The sequence below is a fragment of the Argopecten irradians genome, chromosome 4 (genome assembly GCF_041381155.1).
Source record: "Argopecten irradians isolate NY chromosome 4, Ai_NY, whole genome shotgun sequence".
Classification (NCBI taxonomy): Eukaryota; Metazoa; Mollusca; class Bivalvia; order Pectinida; family Pectinidae; genus Argopecten; species Argopecten irradians.
In genome coordinates, this window is record NC_091137.1 from 42,675,368 (window position 1) to 42,692,493 (window position 17,126).

General features: G+C 36.1%; 1 protein-coding gene and 1 pseudogene across 2 annotated transcripts; both read right to left on the minus strand.

Moving 5' to 3' along the window:
- Nucleotides 1-515: 515 nt before the first annotated feature.
- Nucleotides 516-6,337, minus strand: LOC138321736 (innexin-11-like). 2 transcript variants are annotated; one of them, XM_069265654.1, is made up of 3 exons: nucleotides 6,250-6,337; nucleotides 2,376-3,314; nucleotides 516-1,607 (listed from the first exon to the last, which is right to left on the minus strand). In XM_069265654.1, the coding sequence occupies exons 1-3, from the start codon at nucleotides 6,312-6,314 to the stop codon at nucleotides 1,223-1,225; spliced, it is 1,389 nt and encodes a 462-aa protein (XP_069121755.1). In that variant the 5' UTR covers nucleotides 6,315-6,337; the 3' UTR covers nucleotides 516-1,222. The 2 variants fall into 2 exon arrangements, with proteins under 2 accessions (XP_069121755.1, XP_069121756.1); XM_069265655.1 differs by lacking the exon at nucleotides 6,250-6,337 and adding an exon at nucleotides 5,531-5,584.
- Nucleotides 6,338-9,881: 3,544 nt separating this feature from the next.
- Nucleotides 9,882-16,699, minus strand: LOC138321737 (innexin unc-7-like; annotated as a pseudogene).
- Between the last annotated feature and the right edge of the window lie 427 nt (nucleotides 16,700-17,126).

The window sequence follows — 17,126 nt, forward strand, 5'->3', positions numbered from 1 at the left end:
ACAAAAGGGAACAATGATTTGGTATTTTTGACTAAGTTTCCATTGTAGCAGGAAAAAAATCCCAAAATGGAAGGTCCGCAAATGCAAAAGGCACAACTAGGGCTCTTCTCTGACGTATACAGAAAGTTTCAAGGAGCTGAATTGAACGGTTCTCGAGTTATAACCCGGAAAAGAATCTCGGACAGACAATGCCAATTTTATATCATCCGCAAACGCGTTTCGCGGGGAATAAAAATATGTATATAATCATTTATAATTTTTTTGTTAAATTAGGGGTATCATTTTGGACCGTTTTACGGCCACTCAGTGATAATCCAAATGCTTATATATATTATGCTATCCAGGACATCCTGTTTTTACTGTGCTAATGGTAATTTCTGAGGACAAGGTCAGCTTTTCCATGTTTAAAGCAGATAAGTAGGATTTTAGAATTTTACCTGCTGCCTCATTGCATGATTGTAGAAGACAACTAAAATTGAAATTTAATCTTGGAGCTACCTAGATCAAAATTCTCCTTTTTCAGCCATTTGATAGCTTGAGATTGATGTTCAACATTTCAGTTAAATCTTCACATGATCTGCTTAAGATGATTACATGAAAGGGTCATATGAGCTGGGTGACGGAGATAAATTATGTCATATTCCATTAAGTCTGTCAACTAAACATAATCTTGGTTTTCATATTTAAAGCAGGTTTTTCAGATTGTTTTATGAGAGAATTTCAACAATACCTACATGTATACTGCAAGAGGGATGTAAGAATTAGGCCTGCTGCCCCATTGCAGGATCGTAAAAGACAAACCGTTTTGGTAATCACTGAGTGGCCGTAAAACGACGCAAAATGATACACCTCCTTTAATTTACTTAATTGCATAATGTTTTTATATACTAACAAAATACGAAAAAAAAATCAGCTGCTCAAACACATAGCAAAGTAAAAAGCGGAAGACAACACTTAAAACATGATTTTTTTAAACAAAACAATGCATCTTTTGATCTGATTTGTCTAAATACTTGGAATTAATTATTGCTAAAACATAAAAATTCCAACATAAAAATAGATTGTCCTGACGGCAAGATCACTTATCAGCAGAATTATGAACACATTTCTATTTAAAAACCAGCTACATAATAGTATATGATTTGAACGACAAAATTCTTATACACACCCAGCCTCTAATTTTAATCAAAGTCCAACACAACTTTACAGCAGATCAAGTAGATCACATTGGCTGGTTTGTCATAAGAGGGTCAGCCTCTGGTCCCGTCTGAGGTCTGTACCGAACCTGTTGAGGGGGAGCGGTTGGAGGGGGCGAAATAACAGTCCCGCCTGGTCCATACGTGTGAGCCGTACCTCCCTGAGATATGTATGGCGGTGGACCTCCGTGCTGTGGGGGTCCCTGTGGTACCGGGTCCTGTTGACCATGTGTAGAATGCCACAGGTAGATGACTGCGTCCCTGACCAGGTGTTCAGAAGAAGCTTCACCAATCGCCTTTAATATTAACACTCCGTCCTCCGTTATTTCTGATCCCGCAAACCTGCTGATGTCTGCGTCGGAGGGAGATGGGGACACTTCCTTAGACATATACAGGTAACTCTTGATGTATCTGTAAAAGACAGTTGGAGAAGGCATGTGATCTCGAGGAAATTGAATAAAACACACCTATGTGAGCATTTTAATCAAATAAAGTGTTCGAAAAAGTAAAACTTATTTTTAACGTTTATCTTAAAACCTTTGAAACTGTTCAAAAACATGTCTTTCTTCCAAAACCAAACATTGGTTGAAATTTGATTTCAAAATGGTGTGAATGGTTACAACGTTTACACTGTTCGAGTGATTTTACATAATCGACTTTCTTCTTCCAATTCTAATGTCTCCCTTGAAGACTACTCACTTTAAATTATAATATTGCCTCTGGTATGGAGTTGATTCTGTGATATCGTTTGAGAAAGATCAATGTATATAAAACTGTTTAAAGACAGCCTAACTTATAACAAATGTACTCTCCGTCCGCGGACACAAGGAGACACTAATATATTTACCCTAAATAGGCACTGACCGCTCTTAATTGACGTTGATAAATAATAAGCCATGATCACAATATCATTACAATATCTATTTTATGATCAAATTATTATTACAGGATTTATCACATGTTTACCAGATCATTACAGATATATCATATGATCAAAAGATCATTTTAAGATATATCACATAATCAAAAAATCAATACAAGATATATCACATTATCAAAAGATCATCAATGGATATATCACACGATCACAAGAACCTTACAGCATTCATCACATGATCACCGGATCATTACAGGATCTATCACATGATTACAAGATTATTACAAAATCCACTAGCTTACCGTTTCCTGAAGATGGGTACGAGGACTGTTAGAAACTGTAATACACCACTCAGAGCCGTTATAACAGTGACCACCACAAACCACAACCAGAGGACACACAGAATCATTTTGTAGAAGTGCATCAGATCATCTGTGTTACCAAGCACACACTGTACTGTGTATCTTTGGACATTGGTCAGCATTCGGACTCCAAAATCACACAATACTATACTTTCGGGCGTGGATTCAAATATTGGCCAGTCGAATGTAGTCCCATTGGTGACGATGTTGCTAAGCACTTGCTGCCCAAACGAAGAGTGGTTTCCAGAGGTCAGAATTCCATCCATGACCGACATCTGTATGATGATGTTGACGAAGTACAGAAGTTTGGTGAACAGAAAGAGCAGGGTTAACCATCCCCAAGGACAACCCTTCATCACAGTGGAGTCTATCCAACTTTTCAGATACCGACCAACTTGTCGCCCCATCTGGGCTCGGTCGGCCATATTGAGGGTCTCATACCCGTCAGTTAGTCCGGATATTTTTGTAAATCTGAATCCCACGAGTCCCTGTCCTACAGATAAAATAATATCTGGGAGCTTGAAGAACAATGCCTGAAAGAGAAGTATGAGTGGAAGCCATCGCCATTTTAGCTCTTTGGTATATACTCTGTAATCTTCATGTTGTCGACGAAAAGGAATTTCTTCCTTCATTGGTATGTAGAAGACACTTTTTTCACTGCATACTTTGTGTGTGTATGCAGCCATTTCGTGGGTAAACTCTTGTGGAGTCCAGCACGTGACTGAAACGTCTCTCGAACTCTGAGTTACGCCAAACGTCACAACTGCGAATAGGACAAGAATAGCCACTGTCCACGTGCTGTTGAGTCTTCCACATTGGTCATTTAGTCGAAGACTGGACTGCGTAAAATGTCGTACAGTCGGTCGCCAAACCATGGCTCTACAAAAAAATAGTTACATATTTATTCGTTTATCAGGAGAAAACACAATTTTCCTGTTCATATATGAATCATTGTTAATTGATTTATTTCTTAAAATAAAAAAAGAATTGTTGAATGATTAAGATTTTGTACATTTCGTTTGCATATAGAGGGGAATGAAGTAAGTAATGGAGTCATGAGATCAGCTCCCGGCAGCGGATTTTAGATTTGAAAAAAAAATTTGAATTAGTTACTGACTTCACTCACTTCAGTTTTGTTGACATTTTGTACGACAATTCTCATATACAGATGTATTAATACCCGTCGCGCGCTTTCATTTGGGTCATCCATCGAAAGTGATTTGTATAAGTTGTATAATTTGTTTCACAATAGATATAAAACGTCATTCGCAGATTGTCTGTGATAATTTGTTTGACAATAGATATAAAACGTCATTCGCAGATTGTCTGTAATAATGTGAATTTTTCGAAATGTAGGTTGTTGTTGTTATGACTGTAATAAAAAGTATCTGAAACGGTTTTTATTCATTTCATATGAGATTTTATGAAATGAACACTCATTTCAAATCACATCATAATTATATGGTATTTATATTTAAGTTTATCACGTACTTCACATTTTGTGCAAGTTACATTATCACTGCTGTCGTCCTTTACCCTTTCCCCACGTTATGTCCGACTCCACTCTACTTTTTGCGTGTACAGTCATCTCCCAGGCTGTCTGACTGTGTGAAACAACATAGGAACCTGGCATGGATTGTAACCAACAGTATTTATATATATTTATTAAGGTTTTTTATTATAATATACATGTATAGATATATAAATACTGTTGGTTGGAAATTCATGTCAGGTCCCTGTGTGATACAACGCAAGGCTTCATCCACTATCGACCATCACCTAGTAATCTGTTGTTTCTTTACTTTCCTTGTTTATTCGATCAAAAAAGTACTTTTAAAATAACTTCAAATACACTATATAATGTTCGTAACATTTGTTCTTGTATATTATTATCTTACTTAACTGTACACTGACTTTTCCGTGGATACAGGCGTCCATGAATGACTAAAACCTAAGTATCATGCAGTCCAGCATCCACCTTTTGTAACAAGAGGCCAATGGGCCTTAACGGTCATCTGCAAATTAGTTCAACAAACTATAACAAGAGGGAGGGAAACAAATATTTGGTGAAATAGAAACCTAAACAACGGTGTTGGGCAAAGTCATACAAAATCTTTCTCATTTCCAAAAGGTTGTTTGATAAAATTTGGCCAAAACTTTATGATGTGTTTATGACTACTTTTAAAAAAAAAAAATCCTCATCTTCTCCTATTGGGGCCCACCCCTCCTGCCCCTGGGAGGGATCAGAGCCATCATTAATACAAAATTTCTTCACATTCCCCCAAAGATGTTTCTGACCTTTGGTCAAAATCCAATAAGAACCTTATGACTAGTAGCTTTTTGAAGGAATTTTCCTCTATTTTTCCCTATTGGGCCCTGCCCCTCAGGCCCCAGGGAGGTCAGAGTCACCTTTTATACAAAATCTGTTCCCCTTCCCCTACGAATGTTTCTAGCCAAATTTGGTCAAATAAAATAAGAACCTTATGACTAGTAGCGTTATGAAGACATTTTCCTCTATTTCCCCTATTGGGCCCCGCCCCTCAGGCCCAAGGGGGTCAGAGTTACCATTGATACAAAATCTGTTTTTCTGGCAAAATTTGGTCAAAATCCGCTGAAAACTTTTTGACTAGTAGCGTTTGAAAGAATTACCAAAATGTCCCCTATTGGACCCTGCCCCTCAGGCCCCAGGGGGTCAGAGTCACCATTAACACAAAGTCTGTTCCCCTTCCCCTTAGGATGTTTCTGGCCAAATTTTGTCAAAATCCAATGAGAACTTTATAACTAGTAGCGTTTTGAAGGCATTTTCCTCTTTTTCCCCTATTGAGCCCCGCCCCTCAGGCCCCACGGGGGTCAGAATCACCATTTATATAAAGTCTTTTCCCCTTCCCCTAAGGATGTTTTTGGCCAATTTGGTCAAAATCCATTTAGATCTTTATGACGAGTAGCGATTTAAAGGAAAAGTTTACGCAGGGCGCACGACGCACGGTGCACGATGACAATAGGTCATCTTGACCCTTTGGGCCAGATGACCTAAATGTATATATAATTTTGGGACGTTATTATACATAACGTTGCCTTAAACAAAGTGTACTTACCTCTTCAGCAGATATTAGTATCTGATATGGGCTTGTTTATGTTAAAGACACATATATATGCATACTCATGAGAACATTTTTTGCATTGTGTAATACTATGTAACATTAATTGTGTAATGTCGAAAGAATTTCACAATAAGTATTGGTTATTTTAAAATCACATAAAATCACAAACACAGATATTGCATATGTTGGCTTGTTTTACTTTTGGCTGCATTAAATCTGTCCAGCATTATTATCAAGTATTTCTAAATTCTATAGCAAGATACAATGATGAAAATACTCTATATCTATCTATGATGCAGAAATAAAAGTATTTCACGTTCGTCATGGTAAGATTCTACAAAAGGTTGTTGATTTAAGGCTCGTCAACTGTTTATATAGACTAAATCTAGATATATGTTTCAGATTAATGTGCCGAACGTACGAGCTAATTAAAGAAAATAAGGTTTCTTGTTATGACATTTCTACTTTTCTACTAATTTTTCTGATGCTTTTCTTCAATTGCACCATAGTGATTTATAAGCTTGCAAATAATCACTAGATTTATTGACATATTCGTTTTATAACCAATAGGCCTAACCGCTTTTTGTCGTTTGTTTTACCAACAGAGCTTCATTTAGAGTTTCACTTTGTTGCATTAAATCTTAAGACATGATCTATAAGCTATATGCGTCATTTTACAAGAAATTCATATTTTGTTGGTGTAAATCCCTTACCTTGTATTCGGTGACCTAAATAAAATACCGGAAATGGCTTCGAAGTAAACAAAGGCAGTCGACATAGGCTGGGTTGCGGTAAAAGAACGATAACTGCAAGATAATACATGTACACTGCTCACTGAAAGAGTTATCGTTCTTGTATCCTCGCGATTTGGACTTGGTTTTTGGCTATAACTTAAAGATGCTCCACCGCTGACAAATGGTATTTTTACACTATCAAAAACAGGAGCAGACGATTTTGTATTTTTATTCAGTTAAAAAAGTTACTAATCTTACTTCAAGTTAAAAATATGAAAAATAATCAATTGCATCCCGAAAAAAATCCGTGACACTAGATCTATATCCTATATGGAATGAAGTAATGATTGCGCATGCACCAAAGGCAAAACAAATTATTTTATGTTATTTTTTGTGTTAATTAGGCATATATATACACGATTAAACACCAATTATTGTTCAAATGATGAATATCATTTATGCTCTGTCGGCGGTGGAGCATCTTTAAAAAGATGTATATAAGTAGTATATAATTAATTCTTTTTTTTTTAAATTTTGTGATCTTTTCAGTATTTCGTGACCTTAGCAACTCGCTAACATAGTCAATTAGATTATGTTTTAGGATACCTCAACACCTACAGAGCATAAATGATATTCATCATTTGGAGAATGATATTATTGATGTTTAATCGTGTAATTTTTTTAAATGTACAGAGAGTGGGGGAGGGGTGGGTAGATACATTGTTTTGAATTTGGTTTCTTTTGAAGTACATGTAACTTCAGTTAGTTTATTTTCTATTTGCAGATACCTAACGGGCATTGCAGGTCGAGATGTTTGCTAGAATTCTTCAAAAGAAGATTACATCTAATGGAAAAAATAAATTGTAAATGTAAAACTTTATTCCATAAATTCAATAAAAAAAAAGTATACATGCACAAAAATAAACAATGTAGATACATCTATAGAACATATACGTAAGAATTATCATTTACATTATTGGGTAAAGGCAAAATAGTACTATATGCTCGTAAACAAATATAAAAAAAAACCCATGTATATTATCAATTATAAAACTTTTAAATTAGGGATATCACTTTGGACCGTTTTACGGCCACTCAGTAATAAATCAAATACTTCTATAATATATTGTATGCTATTCAGAACATTTAATCTTTACTTGGCTAATGGTAATTTCAGAGGACAAAAGGGAAAGATTTTCTATGTTTAAAATACATTTAGATAGGAAGGAATCTAGAAGTTTACTGCTGCCTCATACCATGATTGTAAAAGACGACTAAAATTTGGGATTTTATCTCGGAGCTACCTAGATCAATTTTTTCAGCCATATGATAGCTTGAGATTGATGTTCAACATTTCAGGTAAAATCTTCACATGCTTACGATGGTTGCATGCAAGAGTGACGGAGAAAAAATATTCAATGTATGGTATTAATTGTAAACTAAACATATTCTGGGTTTCCATATTTAAAGCAGGTTTTTAAGTTTCTTTTATGAGAGAATTTCAAATAACACCTACATGCATATAGCTGCAATATTGTAGCTCAAAAGACTTTTAGACAGAAAATGTTGTCGTCTGTAGAGCTACAATTGGTACCTATTACTGCTAATGGAGCAAAGTAATGGTTTTGTAAACCATTATTTAAAAGTTTGCATGCATTTTATCGTACTTGTTTTACATCGGTTACCTACTAGGCAATAAAACTGAACCATATAAAATATCAAATTCTCAGCGAGAAATTTTGTTTTTTTCATATACACATATGAAGACCTTTCCGCAGTGAATTTATACAGCAAGTCTACAAAGTATGAATTTGACGTTTTGTGAGCGGTACGGTAGATATTAAGAATGGTAGTTATGTTTGTTTTCGACAAAAATAATATATAAATGCTTGTATACGCACAAAATAATTGGAAACCTACAAAAAAGTATAGAAAACTGTGCCCGAGTGATTTCCGGAGGCACTGCTCCACTAGAACACATAGGGACCAATTCGTACCCGGCCGAAAGGTATAGTAGGCCGGGTACGTATATTCGTTCTAACATGCATACTGCTGGCCCTTTGCCGGATCGTAGAAGTATTTTGCTTATCACTGAGTGATCGTAAAAAGACCCAAAATGTTTATACCTCCTTAACTTAAATTGAATAATATTTTATATGCAAACAAAATATGAAAGAACACATAACAAAGTTTAAAAAAACCTTAAAGGGCCACTACCTTTCCGAAACGACTTTTAATTTTTAAAATAGGAATGTAAAACGAGATCAATAATTTTGTAGAGTCGCAGAAGTTATTAACTATACGTTTACTAGCACACTTATCATCACCTTCAGAACTGTTAAATTAGAATAAATAAAATGGTAATTTTCATAATGCGGGTCGTTTTATGTTTCCCGCCGTCGTCCTAAATGCCGCGCGGTAGTTGACTATCACTGCGCCAGACGACAAAACAGCGAAATGAATCTCCACCGTTATCGTAAATTAGACAGGAAATCTTGCATATGTTTGGTGTTGTAACTTCATCTTAAGCCATCGATATATATTTTCTTTTGTTATTAATGTTTTTAAGAAACCTTTAAATTTTGCTCCGGAAAGGTAGTGGGCCTTTAAAGACAACACTTAAAACATGCTTAGCAAAACAATACATATTTTGAGCTGACTTGCCTAATTACTAGGAATAGATTATTGCTAAAACATAGAACACAATACATATTTTGAGCTGACTTGCCTAATACTAGGAATAGATTATTGCTTAAACATAAAACATTATACAGTACATAAGGCAGGATCATTGTTAGCAGAATTATGAACACATTTCTAAATGAAAACTAACTACATAATGGTGTATGATTTGAACGACAAAATTCTTATACACACCCAGCCTCTAATTTTAATATCAAAGTCCAACACAACGTTACAGCAGATCAAGTAGATCACATTGGCTGGTTAGTCATGAGAGGGTCGGCCTCAGGTCCCGTCTGAGGTCTGTACCGAACCTGTTGAGGGGGAGCGGTTGGAGGGGGCGATATAACAGTCCCACCTGGTCCGTACTTGTGAGCCGGACCTCCCTGAGATATGTATGACGGTGGACCCCCCGTGCTGTGGGGGTCCCTGTGGTACAGAGTCCTGTTGACCATGTGTAGAATGCCACAGGTAGATGACTGCGTCCCTGACCAGGTGTTCAGAGGAAGCTTCACCAATCGCCTTTAATATGAACACTCCGTCCTCCGTTATTTCTGATCCTGCAAACCTGCTAATGTCTGCGTCGGAGGGAGATGGGGACACTTCCTTAGACATATTTTCAAATTGTTTTCTTTTGAAGAAACTTCAGTTAATTCATTTTCTATTCGAAGATGCCACAACAGGTATAGCATGTAGAATTGAATAAACAAGCATAACTTCCAAAGATAGTAGATTTCTTGTTTTCTTATTTTTTAAAAACTATATACAAAGAGGGAAAAAAGAGGAAAAGATATATTTTGTCAATTTTTTTTCTTTTGAAAGAAATTTCAGTTACTTATTTTCAATTTGAAGATACATTAACAGGAACTGCATGACTGGTATGTTTGCTAGAATTCTTCAAAAGAAGACTGCAACGAATGGAGAAAGTAAATTGTAAATGTAAACCTTTATTGCATAATTTCTATAAAAATTATACATGCACAAAAATAATGTAGATAAATCTATAGAACATATATATATGTATTTACATTTACAATAATTATTGGGTAAAGGCAAAACAGCACTAAACAAATACAAACAAGGAGTCGCAAAGCAGTTGGTATAAAAACCAAAATACATCAAGGTCAAAGTAACAATTATTATTTAAATGTATACGAGTATTTTAAACTAAAAAATATACAAAAGGTAACATAAACTAGATCTAACTCAAATTTGGTATTTTTGACCGTTACAGAAAACATTCCAAAAGTTAAAAGTCCGCAAAAGCAAAAGGCAAAGTAGGGCACTTGTCGGATGTATACAGAAATTTTCAAGGAGCTGCGTTGAACGTTTTTGGAGTTATAGTCCCGAAACAAAAGGGAACAATGATTTGGTATTTTTGACTAAGTTTCCATTGTAGCAGGGAAAAAAATCCCAAAATGGAAGGTCCGCAAATGCAAAAGGCACAACTAGGGCTCTTCTCTGACGTATACAGAAAGTTTCAAGGAGCTGAATTGAACGGTTCTTGATTTATAACCCGGAAAAGAATCTCGGACAGACAATGCCAATTTAATATCATCCGCAAACGCGTTTCGCGGGGAATAAAAATATGTATATAATCATTTATAATTTTTTTGTTAAATTAGGGGTATCATTTTGGACCGTTTTACGGCCACTCAGTGATAATCCAAATGCTTATATATATTATGCTATCCAGGACATCCTGTTTTTACTGTGCTAATGGTAATTTCTGAGGACAAGGTCAGCTTTTCCATGTTTAAAGCAGATAAGTAGGATTTTAGAATTTTACCTGCTGCCTCATTGCATGATTGTAAAAGACAACTAAAATTGAAAGTTAATCTTGGAGCTACCTAGATCAAAATACTTTCATTTTCAACCATTTGATAGCTTGAGATTGATGTTCAACATTTCAGTTAAATCTTCACATGATCTGCTTAAGATGATTACATGAAAGGTTCATATGAGCTGGGTGACGGAGATAAATTATGTCATATTCCATTAAGTCTGTCAACTAAACATAATCTTGGTTTTCATATTTAAAGCAGGTTTTTCAGATTGTTTTATGAGAGAATTTCAACAATACCTACATGTATACTGCAAGAGGGATGTAAGAATTAGGCCTGCTGCCCCATTGCAGGATCGTAAAAGACAAACCGTTTTGGCAATCACTGAGTGGCCGTAAAACGACCCAAAATGATACACCTCCTTTAATTTACTTAATTGCATAATGTTTTTATATACTAACAAAATACGAAAAAAAAATCAGCTGCTCAAACACATAGCAAAGTAAAAAGCGGAAGACAACACTTAAAACATGATTTTTTTTTAAACAAAACAATGCATCTTTTGATCTGATTTGTCTAAATACTTGGAATTAATTATTGCTAAAACATAAAAATTCCAACATAATAAATAGATTGTCCTGACGGCAAGATCACTTATCAGCAGAATTATGAACACATTTCTATTTAAAAACCAGCTACATAATGGTATATGATTTGAACGACAAAATTCTTATACACACCCAGCCTCTAATTTTAATCAAAGTCCAACACAACTTTACAGCAGATCAAGTAGATCACATCGGCTGGTTTGTCATAAGAGGGTCAGCCTCTGGTCCCGTCTGAGGTCTGTACCGAACCTGTTGAGGGGGAGCGGTTGGAGGGGGCGAAATAACAGTCCCGCCTGGTCCATACGTGTGAGCCGTACCTCCCTGAGATAAGTATGGCGGTGGACCTCCGTGCGGTGGGGGTCCCTGTGGTACAGAGTCCTGTTGACCATGTGTAGAATGCCACAGGTAGATGACCGCGTCCCTGACCAGGTGTTCAGAAGAAGCTTCACCAATCGCCTTTAATATTAACACTCCGTCCTCCGTTATTTCTGATCCCGCAAACCTGCTGATGTCTGCGTCGGAGGGAGATGGGGACACTTCCTTAGACATATACAGGTAACTCTTGATGTATCTGTAAAAGATAGTTGGAGAAGGCATGTGATCTCGAGGAAATTGAATAAAACACACCTATGCGAGCATTTTTATCAAATAAAGTGTTCGAAAAAGTAAAACTTATTTGTAACGTTTATCTTCAAACCTTTGAAACTGTTCAAAAACATGTCTTTCTTCCAAAACCAAACATTGGTTGAAATTTGATTTCAAAATGGTGTGAATGGTTACAACGTTTACACTGTTCGAGTGATTTTACATAATCGACTTTCTTCTTCCAATTCTAATGTCTCCCTTGAAGACTACTCACTTTAAATTATAATATTGCCTCTGGTATGGAGTTGATTCTGTGATATCGTTTGAGAAAGATCAATGTATATAAAACTGTTTAAAGACAGCCTAACTTATAACAAATGTACTCTCCGTCCGCGGACACAAGGAGACACTAATATATTTACCCAAAATAGGCACTGACCGCTCTTAATTGACGTTGATAAATAATAAGACATGGTCACAATATCATTACAATATCTATTTTATGATCAAATTATTATTACAGGATTTATCACATGTTTACCAGATCATTACAGATATATCATATGATCAAAAGATCATTTTAAGATATATCACATAATCAAAAAATCAATACAAGATATATCACATTATCAAAAGATCATCAATGGATATATCACACGATCACAAGAACCTTACAGCATTCATCACATGATCACCGGATCATTACAGCATTCATCACATGATTACAAGATTATTACAAGATCCACTAGCTTACCGTTTCCTGAAGATGGGTACGAGGACTGTTAGAAACTGTAATACACCACTCAGAGCCGTTATAACAGTGACCACCACAAACCACAACCAGAGGACACACATAATCATTTTGTAGAAGTGCATCAGATCATCTGTGTTACCAAGCACACACTGTACTGTGTATCTTTGGACATTGGTCAGCATTCGGACTCCAAAATCACACAATACTATACTTTCGGGCGTAGATTCAAATATAGGCCAGTCGAATGTAGTTCCATTGGTGACGATGTTGCTAAGCACTTGCTGCCCAAACGAAGAGTGGTTTCCAGATGTCAGAATTCCATCCATGACCGATATCTGTATGATAATGTTGACAAAGTACAGAAGTTTGGTGAACAGAAAGAGCAGGGTTAACCATCCCCAAGGACAACCCTTCATCACAGTGGAGTCTATCCAACTTTTCAGATACCGACCAACCTGTCGCCCCATCTGGGCTCGGTCGGCCATATTGAGGGCCTCATACCCGTCTGTTAGTCCGGATATTTTTGTAAATCTAAATCCCACGAGTCCCTGTCCTACAGATAAAATAATATCTGGGAGCTTGAAGAACAAGCGCCTGGAAGAGAAGTATGAGTGGAAGCCATCGCCATTTTAGCTCTTTGGTGTATACTCTGTAATCTTCAAGTTGTCGACGTAAAGGAATTTCTTCCTTCATTGGTATGTAGAAGACATTTTTTTCACTGCATACTTTGTGTGTGTATGCAGCCATTTCGTGGGTAAACTCTTGTGGAGTCCAGCACGTGACTGAAACGTCTCTCGAACTCTGAGTTACGCCAAACGTCACAACTGCGAATAGGACAAGAATAGCCACTGTCCACGTGCTGTTGAGTCTTCCACATTGGTTATTTAGTCGGAGACTGGACTGCGTCAAATGTCGCACAATCGGGCGCCAAACCATGGCTCTACAAAAAATAGTTACATATTTATTCGTTTATCAGGAGAAAACACAATTTTCCTGTTCATATATGAATCATTGTTAATTGATTTATTTCTTAAAATAAAAAAAGAATTGTTGAATGATTAAGATTTTGTACATTTCGTTTGCATATATATAGAGGGGAATGAAGTAAGTAATGGAGTCATGAGATCAGCTCCCGGCAGCGGATTTGAGATTTGAAAAAAAAAACCACCTTTGAATTAGTTACTGACTTCACTCACCTCATTTTTGTTGACATTTTGTACGACAATTCTCATATACAGATGTATTAAGACCCGTCGCGCGCTTTCATTTGGGTCATCCATCGAAAGTGATTTGTATAAGTTGTATAATTTGTTTCACAATAGATATAAAACGTCAGGCCAGGATTTCGAGGACGGCGGGACAAAATGACGTCATTCGCAGATTGTCTGTAATAATGTGAATTTTTCGAAATGTAGGTTGTTGTTGTTATGACTGTAATAAAAAGTATCTGAAACGTTTTTATTCATTTCATATGAGATTTTATGAAATGAACACTCATTTCAAATCACATCATAATTATATGGTATTTATATTTAAGTTTATCACGTACTTCACATTTTGTGCAAGTTACATTATCACTGCTGTCGTCCTTTACCCTTTCCCCACGTTATGTCCGACTCCACTCTACTTTTTGCGTGTACAGTCATCTCCCAGGCTGTCTGACTGTGTGATACAACATAGGAACCTGGCATGGATTGTAACCAACAGTATTTATATATATTTATTAAGGTTTTTTATTATAATATACATGTATAGATATATAAATACTGTTAGTTGGAAATTCATGTAAGGTCCCTGTGTGATACAACGCAAGGCTTCATCCACTATCGACCATCACCTAGTAATCTGTTGTTTCTTTACTTTCCTTGTTTATTCGATCAAAAAAGTACTTTTAAAATAAATTCAACTACACTAAATAATGTTCGTAACATTTGTTCTTGTATATTATTATCTTACTTAACTGTACACTGACTTTTCCGTGGATACAGGCGTCCCTGAATGACTAAAACCTAAGTATCATGCAGTCCAGCATCCACCTTTTGTAACAAGAGGCCAATGGGCCTTAACGGTCAATTTAGTTCAACAAACAATAACAAGAGGGAGGGAAACAAATATTTGGTGAAATAGAAACCTAAACAACGGTGTTGGGCAAAGTCACTATACAAAATCTTTCTCATTTCCAAAAGGTTGTTTGATAAAATTTGGCCAAAACTTTATGATGTGTTTATGACTACTTTAAAAAAAAATCCTCATCTTCTCCTATTGGGGCCCACCCCTCCTGCCCCTGGGAGGGATCAGAGCCATCATTAATACAAAATTTCTTCACATTCCCCCAAAGATGTTTCTGACCTTTGGTCAAAATCCAATAAGAACCTTATGACTAGTAGCTTTTTGAAGGAATTTTCCTCTATTTTTCCCTATTGGGCCCTGCCCCTCAGGCCCCAGGGAGGTCAGAGTCACCTTTTATACAAAATCTGTTCCCCTTCCCCTACGAATGTTTCTGCCCAAATTTGGTCAAAATAAAAACCTTATGACTAGTAGCGTTTTGAAGAAATTTTCCTCTATTTCCCCTATTGTGCCCCGCCCCTCAGGCCCAAGGGTGTCAGAGTTACCATTGATACAAAATCTGTTTTTCTGGCAAAATTTGGTCAAAATCCGTTGAAAACTTTTTGACTAGTAGCGGTTTTAAAGAATTACCAAAATGTCCCCTATTGGACCCTGCCCCTCAGGCTCCAGGGGGTCAGAGTCACCATTTACACAAAGTCTGTTCCCCTTCCTCTAAGGATGTTTCTGGCCAAATTTTGTCAAAATCCAATGATAACTTTATAACTAGAAGCGTTTTGAAGGCAATTTCCTCTTTTTCACCTATTGAGCCCCGCCCCTCAGGTCCCACAGGGGTCAGAATCACCATTTATATAAAGTCTTTTCCCCTTCCCCTAAGGATGTTTCTGGCCAATATTTGGTTAAAATCCATTTAGATCTTTATGACCGAGTAGCGATTTAAAGGAAAAGTTTACGCAGGGCGCACGACGCACGGCGCACGACGACGGACGGTGCACGATGACAATAGGTCATCTTGACCCTTTGGGCCAGATGACCTAAAAATGTATATATAATTTTGGGACGTTATTATACATAACGTTGCCTTAAACAAAGTGTACTTACCTCTTCAGCAGATATTAGTATCTGCTATGGGCTTGTTTATGTTAAAGATACATATATTCATACTCATGAGAACATTTTTTGCATTGTGTAATACTATGTAACATTAATTGTGTAATGTCGAAAGAATTTCACAATAAGTATTGGTTATTTTAAAATCACATAAAATCACATACACAGATATTGCATATGTTGGCTTGTTTTACTTTTGGCTGCAAGCATAATCTGTCCAGCATTATTATCAAGTATTTCTAAATTCTATAGCAAGGTACAATGATGAAAATACTCTATATCTATCTATGATGCAGAAATAAAAGTATTTCACGTTCGTCATTGTAAGATTCTACAAAAGGTTGTTGATTTAAGGCTCGTCAAACTGTTTATATAGACTAAATCTAGATATATGTTGCAGATTAATGTGCCGAACGTACGAGCTAATTGAAGAAAATAAGGTTTCTTGTTATGACATTTCTACTTTTCTACTAATTTTTCTGATGCTTTTCTTCAATTGCACCATAGTGATTTATAAGCTTGCAAATAATCACTAGATTTCTTGACATATTCGTTTTATATCCAATAACCGCTTTTTGTCGTTTGTTTACCAACAGAGCTTCATTTAGAGTTTCACTTTGTTGCATTAAATCTTAGACATGATCTATAAGCTATATGCGTCATTTTACAAGAAATTCATATTTTGTTGGTGTAAATCCCTTACCTTGTATTCGGTGACCTAAATAAAATACCGGAAATGGCTTCGAAGTAAACAAAGGCAGTCGACCTAGGCTGGGTTGCGGTAGAAGAACGATAACTGAAAGATATTACATGTACACTGCTCACTGAAAGAGTTATCGTTCTTGTATCCTCGCGGTTTGGACTTGGTTTTTGGCTGCTCCACCGCTGACAAATGGTATTTTTACACTATCAAAAACAGGAGCAGACGATTTTGTATTTTTCTTCAGTTAAAAAAGTTACTAATCTTACTTCAAGTTAAAAATATGAAAAATAATTAATTGCATCCCGAAAAAAATCCGTGACACTAGATCTATATCCTATATGGAATGAAGTAATGATTGCGCATGCACCAAAGGCAAAACAAATTATTTTATGTTATTTTTTGTGTTAATTAGGCATATATATACACGATTAAACACCAATTATTGTTCAAATAATGAATATCATTTATGCTCTGTCGGCGGTGGAGCATCTTTAAAAAGATGTATATAAGTAGTATATAATTAATTCTTTTTTTTTTAAATTTTGTGATCTTTTCAGTATTTCGTG